This window comes from Mauremys reevesii, linkage group 14, assembly GCF_016161935.1.
Source record: "Mauremys reevesii isolate NIE-2019 linkage group 14, ASM1616193v1, whole genome shotgun sequence".
NCBI lineage: Eukaryota > Metazoa > Chordata > Testudines > Geoemydidae > Mauremys > Mauremys reevesii.
In genome coordinates this window covers 27,571,667-27,581,060 of record NC_052636.1, presented here as the reverse complement: position 1 = coordinate 27,581,060, position 9,394 = coordinate 27,571,667, and the positions used below count along the sequence as shown (strand labels likewise).

At 51.5% G+C, this 9,394-nt stretch overlaps 1 protein-coding gene across 1 annotated transcript; it reads left to right on the top strand.

The window, feature by feature from the left end:
- Positions 1–561: 561 nt before the first annotated feature.
- LOC120381743 (zinc finger protein 70-like) lies at positions 562–1,149 on the top strand (the record flags this gene model as incomplete). Its single annotated transcript, XM_039499856.1, has 1 exon — positions 562–1,149. A coding segment is annotated over one exon (588 nt), but the record flags the coding sequence as incomplete, so codon positions are not given.
- Positions 1,150–9,394: the final 8,245 nt, after the last annotated feature.

Below are 9,394 nucleotides of genomic sequence, written 5' to 3'. Positions count from 1 at the left end.
TTCCATCTCCAATTCTGAGATTTCTCCTCTCTTCTAGCAGGTGATGGGGTGGTGAGGGAGAGCGAGGAGCAGAATCCTCACCAGGAAGATGCTGAGCTCGCCGAAGCGCATGGGGAATTACTGCGAAGAGCCAAAGGGAGCGTGTCCAGCCCCCGTGAGCAGGGAAAAGCTGGTGAAAGTTACCCCAGACCAGAGAGAGAGCAGGGAAACCACTCAGAGGAGAGAGTGGATGAACCCATTAATTGTCAGGGAACTCACAGGGACCTCAAGGAAACTACGTCCCAGGAGAAAATCCTCACGGAAAAGCGAGAGACTACGTGTAGTGAGTGTGGGAAAAACTTCCATTACCGCTCAGCCCTTATTCGACATGAGATAATCCACACGAAAGAGACACCTTACAAATGCTGTGAGTGTGGGAAAAGCTTCAATCGTACCTCAGCTCTTAGCAGGCATCAGCGAATACACAGAGGAGACAAACCTTATGAATGCTGTGCGTGCGGGAAAAGCTTCACTCAGAGATATACCCTTAACTCTCATCAGAAAATCCACACAGAAGAGCGACCCTACGAATGCTGCAAGTGCGGGAAAAGCTTCACTCAGAGATCAGCCCTTATCTCTCATCAGACAACGCACACAGGAGAGCGACCCTATGAATGCTGTGAGTGCGGGAAAAACTTCACCCGAAGCTCAAACCTTACTAGGCATCAGAGGGTCCACACAGGAGAGAGACCTTATGAATGCCGTGAGTGCGGGAAAAGTTTCAGTCACTTTTCCTCCCTTATCTCTCACCAGAGAGTCCACACGGGAGAGAGACCCTACGAATGTTGTGAGTGTGGAAAAAGCTTCTCTCGGAGCTCAAACCTTACTATGCATCAGAGGATCCACACAGGAGAGAGACCCTATGAATGCAGTGAGTGCGGGAAAAGCTTCACTCACCTCTTCTCTCTTATCTCTCACCAGAGAGTCCACACAGGAGAGAAACCCTATGAATGCAGTGAGTGCGGGAAAAGCTTCTCTCGGAGCTCAACCCTTGTTACACATTACAGAGTCCACACCGGAGAGAGACCATATGAATGCTGCGAGTGTGGGAAAAGCTTCACTCATAGCTCAGGCCTTTCTAAACATCAGAGAATCCGTAAAGGAGATAAACTTCATAAAAACCTTCTTTAGAGCTGTCAGAAGATTTTTTTCTTTATTCTTTTGACAGTTCCCAGGTAGTGAGTGTTAAGGCTGTTTGCATCTTTTGCACATTGTAGTTCCTCAGCTCCCACACATGAGTTGCCCACTTTGAAGCTCGCCTGTCTTTGGGGTGGATCCTGTGGTCCTTTGTATCAACTCCATTGTCCTGCGAGTCATTGGAGTGTGTGTCCTTTCTACCAGGAATGTCATCACCCCAGGTGGGGGAGATGGGGGGTGTCTTCAACCAGCTACGTTGAGATAAAATCTACCTGGGTCTCATCACTGTGGTTGTCATGGAGTTAGCTAGCTTGAGTTCACTTTCCTGATGTAAAAAGAGAACTATTCTTGCACTAAAGACATGGGCCATGGATAGTCGGTGGAGTTATCTTGCACATTTCCTCCTGTCTGAGCTAACCATCATCACATTTCCTTTTCTAAACAAACCTGGAGATTCACATTTATACTCCTCCTGCCAGTGCAAAGTTATTGTTAGAGACGTCAAGTTCCTCTTTGAGGAGAGATTTCCTCATTCCCAGTTGTTCTCACGTTACCCTGGATTGTGCAGAACAGCAGTTACTTGTTGACTTTTTTTTCTCATTTAAAATATATTTAAATATGAAGAAGAGCTGGAGCAGTGTCAGGGAAATAAGGGTCATTTTAGGCTCTGTGACACTGGAAGGAGATGGGGCGACTCAGACATTCCATCCTTCCCCATCACTCCAGAACTGTTACCTTGTGCCTGAGCCATGCACAGTTCACCCCTTTGTATTCCTTCGCTTCCCGTGTCTGGTGGAGTCATGTTCTTGGCTGTTCATGCTTGGGAATGGTGCTTGTACGTTTTTGATTCTAAATCAGAGTCAGTCTGGCAGGAGATGAATGTGTCAGACTTGGAAGGGGATTTCAAATGGATTCCAAGCACTGTTCAAATCCCCTTTTCCCTCAATGGCAAAGCTGCTTCTGGGAAGGTCGGCTGTTTTTTCTCCCATTATGAAGGTGCTAAACCTCCTGTAAATAACACTAATGGTATCAGAGGGGTAGCCGTGTTAGTCTGGATCTGTAAAAGCAGCAAAGAATCCTGTGGCACCTTATAGACTATCAGACTTTTGGAGCATGAGCTTTCGTGGGTGAATACCCACTTCGTCGGATGCATGAGAAAGCGCTGGGTGAAGCAGGTTTCAGTGGATCATGGGAGAATCTCACATCCTGATTCTGAGACATCAGATGTAACCTAGTCTGGAATTTCACTTTAAATTAAAATGAAAGTGTCTTCTACCTCTCTGTGAGATGGGTTTTCTATCTTTCATGAAGGCTCCTTGGTCATATAATTGCATGTTAGTTTTGTTTGACAGAATGTAGCTCAGATTTTTTGGGAAATTTCAGACAAATTACCATTTTTTTACTTCAGGTTTGTTTTTCCCCCTATTCCTGCATGATGACATGGAGAAAATTCAAATGCAGTTCAGTCAACAGGAGAGAATACTCCAAGCTGTTGGACATATTATCAAAGAAACAGTCGTATGTTTAAATCTCCACTCTGAAAAGGTGAACAGCAGCAGACCCCAAATGGGTGCAACTGACCGAAGTAAGTGCACATGGTGTAGTTCAATTGTTTAAGTCAATATTGTCTCAGATGATCCAGGGATAAAATTCCACAGCAAGTGATTCGGAACTAAGAAAACGCCCAGGTATTTGATTCCCAAGGTATTTGTGACCCAGTCCCTACAGGAGGTTACTCCTGAAGAGATCTCCTAGCTAATCCCAATACTTGGGAAATGCTGTCTGTGATGAGGTGTATCAACCCTGACCTGGCACTGCTAGGGTTAACTGTGCCATGTGGGCTGAAGAGGCCACACCCCCTCACCCTCTCTGGGCATGCTCCGACTGGAGACGGAGTATAAACGGGAGCAGCTCAGCCTGGGCGGACTGGGGAGAAGAAATCTATGTTGTTGGCACAGTGTGTGTGTGTGGGGGGGGTGGCAGGCGGCTGCGGGTGGGGGGAAGCCCGGGGCTCGGTCAGAAGGAGCATGTGGCGGGGGACCCTCAGCCTCCCGTCCTCAATCTCTACCCTGATTGGCTGAGCAGGGGGTTATTGACAGGGACGAGACTCAGGTCCTTGTTGTTCTCTTTTAAGAACAAGGAAATAAGTCAGAACCAGTTCTATGTTTGATGAATTTTGCTGCTTCTCTGCATTAATGGTCTCTGAGCAGTTAACGATTCTCTCTAACATTGCAGTTCTCCTCAAATACTTGCTGAATAATTACTGTGCACTGTTGTTGGTCTGGAGCTCATCTGAGAGCACTTTATTCAGGTCATTCAATGTCTGAAATTCAAGATCCGATGGTTAGTTTGAAAATCAGGGCTCTTGGGTCCTATTCCCAGCTCTGCCACTGGCTGGGTGTGTGACCTAAGACAAGTCAATTCTCCTTTCTCAGCCTTAGCTTCTCCTCTTTCAAGTAGGGATAATAATGATCTGCTCCTACTTACCTCACAGTGCGTGGAGGCAGGGTCGGCTCTAGGTTTTTGCTGCCCCAAGCAAAAATATTTTGGCTGCCCCACCTCAGCCCTGGGGTCCCCACCAGATGCTCCTGCTAACCGAGTCCTGGGCTTCCCCAACCTGCACCTGCTGCTGCCGCAGCTCTGGGCCTCCCACACCTGCACCCCTGCAACCCTACCCCTGGGCTCTTCCCCCACCAACCCACACCCCCTGCCATTCCAGCCCTGGGCTCCCCCCCCACATCCTGTGCTGCCCTAGATCTGGGCTCTCCCCTTCCCCCCCACCAATGCTCCCCAACCCACACACCCCTGCTGCCCCAGGCCTGGGTGCTCCCCACCTGCACCCTTCTTCCACCCCAGCCCTGGGTCACTGGTAACTCGCTCCCAGGGTGGGTCATTCAGCAGGAATTTTGGATGTGCACAGAGCACAGACAGGATTGGTTCCCATATGGTTACAGAACTGCAGTAAAATGGAACAATTTTCAGCTTGTGTGATTGGAGGATACCTGGATGCATATTATAAGACTGTCCTCCATAAATGAGGAAAAGTTGAGGTGCCTTTATTATTCTTTGTTTCTATGGGGAATTTGCCAATGCAATATCACTATCTTCCTTTCAAACAAACAAAACTAGAAAAAAATGGCAATGGCTGTTGAAAACAGCAATTCCAGTCCTAATAACCCCTGGGAAGCATTTCTTGCTCAATTTTATCCTACTTTTTGTACAGCAAATAACAGTGGATCAGTATATTTGATTTGGGAGAAATGAAGTAACAGCTGCCCAAATTGAGCTGGAGCACTCCTGAATTTTGAGGTGTTCAGATCTGGAAGGCAGGTGCTAGATTCTCTTTCTGAACATTAGCTAAATCTGGAAAGGAAAAGTCAATTTCTGCTTCCATGACTCAGAAGGGGAAATCCTCCTACGGGCCTGGTACTGTATCTAGATGTAAGTGGGGGAATGGTCCTGCTATTGTGGAGAACTTTCCTGGCTTCTGCACTGCCCCGGTGAAGTGGACTGGCAAAAGGATCTGAGTCCTCGTTCCCACTTCCTTTACCCAGAGACCTCCCTGCCCTTGAGGACTCCCCTGTCACTCTCCTGTCTGGCAGAGTCCTCGTAACCCCAACAAGGCTGGGCCCAGGATTCCTGGGGGACTCGACCCCCCCCAACCCTGCTGTGGTCACCCAGGACAGGGGCTAGGGTGTCCCTTTCTTTGCACTGCGCACCTCCCTGACCCACTGATCACATCATACAATTTAAAGCAAATACAAGTTATTTAATTAACAATAACATTTAAAAAATAAGAAAAAATGGGAAAGGTTAAAGGAAAACACATCACCCCGCTCTGTGGCAGGGACCATCACAAAAAGTGTCTCTGGACATCAGGGCACTTCAGTCTGTTCCTTGTAGGTCCCAGGCCGCCTCCTCAGGCCCTGGCTGTGCTGCAGGGACGCTGCAGGTTGGACACTTGCTCTGGCGGTGGCCACACACTCTCAGGCTCTGGGTGGCAGGACCCTTCTCCCCAGCATCACCCCCGTCCTGTCAGGGTTACGATCCCCCTCCAAGTCTGGCCTGCAGGGCTTCTTGGCTGAGGCGTCTCCCTGTGTTGGGCCCACTGCCCAGGGTCCCCCTTGCTCTCCCCAGCTGCTCACCGCACCCAGCTCTGGACTGCTCCAGCTCCGCTCTGCCTCAGCACGGCTGCTGCTGCTGCTCTGCCTTCAGCTCCCTGGGCTGCTTGTCTGGCCTCTCTGGCTCCAGTTGTTACAGCTCTGCTCCCAGGGCAGGGCTGCTCTCTCTGGGCTGTGCTCTGGCTTTGGGGCTGCAGCTCTGCTACCATCAGCTCAGCTTGGGTCCCCTGCTTTCTCCTTAGCTCAGCCCCACTCCATGTGACTCAGACAATTCCAGCTCACAGGGAGGACGGGACCCCCCTGGCCTCCTGACTCCTTGAATAGCCTGCCCGCCCTGTCAATCAGGCTGCCCTGGAGCACTGGCCTCTCCACATTGTTCCTGGGGACTGTCAGTCTCAGGCTCCTGATTTCCCATCGACCCCTCCCTTTTTAGTGCTGGGAGCTAGCAACCAAACACCCCCACTGAATGTTAGTAAGGGGGCAACAGTCTAAATCCCTGGGCACAGCTCGCCAGGGCACAGCTTGGGAGCTGCACTGGGAATAGATACTGCAGGAAATCCCTTCTCCCCCCCCACCCCCGCTAGCTTGTGTTTTGTTACAGCCCTGGAAATAATCCCGCTGCCTGCACGTGTTCCGCAGAGAACAGAGGAGCAAATTCTCTCCCTGTTCCCCCTTCCACAGCCATTAAAGGAAGGAATAAACCCCCAGCAGCGCCCTGCCCCACAGAGTCCCCCCCGTAAGGAGAGAGATGTGCAGTGACTAGGGCTCCAGCTCAGCGTCACCAGGTTTATATAACTTTTGGTGATGCCCAGAACGGTCCCAGTCCTGCCCGTCCTTCCTCGCCCATCCCTGCAAAGCTGTGGGAGGGAGTTTGGGTACATGAGGTGCAAGCTCTGGGCTGGGCAGGGGGTTGGGGTGCAGGGAAGGTGGGGGGTGGACCCTGGGAGGGAGTTTGGATGTGGGCTCTGGGCTGGGGCAGGGAGTTGGGGGGCAGTGGTGGGCTCTGGGAGGGAGTTTGGGTGTGGGATCTGGGCTGTGGCAGAGGGTTGGGGTGTGGCACCTATCTTGGGCAGCTCCCGAAAGTGACCCACACCCCCATCTGGCAGCAACTCCTACATGGAGGAGTCCTGGGGGCCGTGGGTCTCCTGGCACCACTGTCCGCTGGCACCACCCCTGCAGCTCCGATTGCTGCAGTTCCAATGGCAGAGTTGGCACTTGGGGTGGGGGCAGCGAGCGAGAGAGACACCCCACGGGGGCTGCAGGGATGTGCCAGATGCTTCTGGGAGTGGTGCGCCGTGTGGAGCGAGGATGGGCAGGAATCCACTTTAGTCCCGCTGTGCTGCCGGTAGTGGTGGCAGGAGCCCCCGGGCCCTTTCAAATCGCCCGGGGCCAGCTGCTCAGGCTTTCTGACTTCCTGATGGGGAAGCAAGGGGAAGGCACATGTGCCCCTCATGAGCAGTTCTGGGGAGTCTTTTTGGGGCTCCTGAAGTAGGCAGCAGAGAGGTGCAGCCTCACCACCAAGTCTGTTTCACTGGAGGAGAGTGGGGGCTGCAGGGTGATCTCCCACCTCCGTGCATCCAGCAGCCTGTGCTCCCCTCTGCCATGCTGGAGCCTCCACATTTATTTATTGACAAATAAAATTTGCAGAATTTTAAAATATTGTGCACAGAATTTTTTTGGTGCAGAATCTCCTCAGGAGTGAGACTGACTCAGGGAACCTCCTTGGATTGTCACTGCTTGGTGAACCACTCAGCCACCACACCAATGCACAGAGAGTGCCAAGCCCCACTGCTATGTGGGGCTGGGGGCTGGGGTCGGGTCATACACATTCAGACTGTGCGCTCCCCCCGCTACAAACCGCTGCTGATTTCCCAGTTGGGACATTAGCCGTTACTGACAAGGTTTGTCTGTGTTGTTTTTTTTTTTATCTCATTGTTAGGTGTAAGAAGTACAAATTGTTTAATAGGTTCAATTAGTTGGTTAATAAGATGTTTATGAGGTAAATCACTGGCTTTAAAATAAGATCCAATCTGGAGCATATGAACTATTGACCCCTGGACTCCATCTCTGAGAGGGGACTTGTTTACCATCAGGACACAGGCTCAAACCAGTCCAAACCGGTTTTTCCCGCCAAAACCAGCCCTCAGCGTTCCATCTCCTCAGCACTTTTCCCGCCACAGAAGTGATATAAGGACGTGCTCAGCGCCTGCACGGGGCCGTCCCCCCCAGCGACGGCCCCTCCACGGTCGGGTCTTCCCAGCGCTCCCGAGCCGGAGAGTGACGAGCCCCCTGGGTCCCGCCGTGAGACTGAGGAACAGGAGGCCTGTCACCCCCATTCCTGCCGTCCTGCATCCCTGGTGTCCAGCCTCCCACGGAGCCCCCCGGGGAGTGAGAGACCCCGGGGGGGGGGCACTGGGGCTGGGCAGGAAAGTGACTCTGCCCCGGGGAACCTGGGAGAAGCCTCAGAGCTGCCTCAGCCCCAGTGGGATTTGGGGGGCAGAGACTGGGGCCTGGTGGGGATCCTGTGGTGTGGGGAGATGGGGGTGTCAGGCAGGAGGGAGAAGCTGGAGTTGTAGGGGAAGGTCGGTAGGATGCGGGGTTGAACTGTCTCTGGGCAGCCAGGAAATTCCCGGGAGTGGCGGGCGGGGAAGGGGAGGGGGTTAATTGGATCCTTCCCCTGTTTGTGCCACTTGCCTCTCGCCCCCGATACAAATTCTCTCTAGTTCTGCCCCTTTTTTCTCTCAGTTTCTCACACGGGGCTGTAAAATCTGGGGTGATTTCCCCCCCATCCCCGCCAATGATCCACTCTCCCGTCCCCCCCCGATTTCCCCCGTTCTCCCCATGAGTCTCAAACGTCAATTTAAAATCTCCTCTAGTGAGGGGCATTTTCCCACCTATTTTATCTGCAGCGATTTGTCCTTGTTTAGGTGGGAAATTGTTGCCCTGAGTCATTCCCCAGCACATGGCTGCCCCTGGAGTTGGGGGTGGGATGGCTCAGTGGTTGGAGCACTGGCCTGCTAAACCCAGGGCTGGGAGCTGACTCCTTGCGGGGGCCATTTGGGGATTTAGTTGGGGATTGGCCCTGCTTTGAGCAGGGGGTTGGACTTGACACCTCCTGAGGTCCCTTCCAACCCTGGTATTCTAGGAGATGCCGGTTCTCTGCCAGGGCAGGGAAGGGAGGCGCATGTGTCCCCCATGGGGACTGCCCAGACCCCCATTTCCCAATCCCAGTTGTTGCCCCCTAACTACCAACACAGTTACCCCCAACCATCAGTTGCCAGTCAACCGCCCACCCCCCACTGCTGCCCCTTTCCCTCATCCAGGGACCTTCCAGCTCCCCCTCCCTTTTAATCAGCTCCTCAAAGGGCTCCCTGCTGCCCATGGCAATGGTGGGGGTGGGGGAACCATTACTTTGTGTTTATGTATTGGACAGTCGTATAAAATCCAGTCCAACAGTCCTGCTTTTCCACTAGTTCATTAACAACAATATAAAATCCTCTCAGAACTTGGTGTTTTCCTCTCATGTTATCAAATACGCAGTTTGACACATTTTCTTTGCAAATCTCAAAGCTTCATATAAAATACCCTAAACGTTTGCCCCACTGCTCTCTAGTTGTCTATTTCTATTTGAATATGCCCTGAGATTTCCCCTTGTCTCTCTAATTATAAAATACCAAGAAAATCTCAGATTTACACCTTTTCTCAGATTCTTGAACCTGGATATAAAATGTTTGCAAATGTTGCCCATTTCCTCTTTATTCATTTATCAAATATTGATGTGAAACACTCAGATTTTGTCTCCTATCAACAACTGATATAAAATCCCTCTGATTTTCCACTTTCCTCTCTATAATTTCCAAAATGGATCCAAAATCTCTCAGATTTCCACCCTTTCTCTTTCATTTCTGAACGTTGCTCTCAAAGCTCAGGTTTTGCCTCTTTCTATGTCATTATCAAACGTCAATTAAAAATCCTCTCGGGTTTGGGGCTGTTCCCGTGTTTCTAAATCCCAGCAACTTCTTCCTTCGAGGGAACCTGTTGCCCTGAGTTCTTCTCCATCCTGGAGGTCGCAGGGGGTGAAATTGCCCAGAGATCAT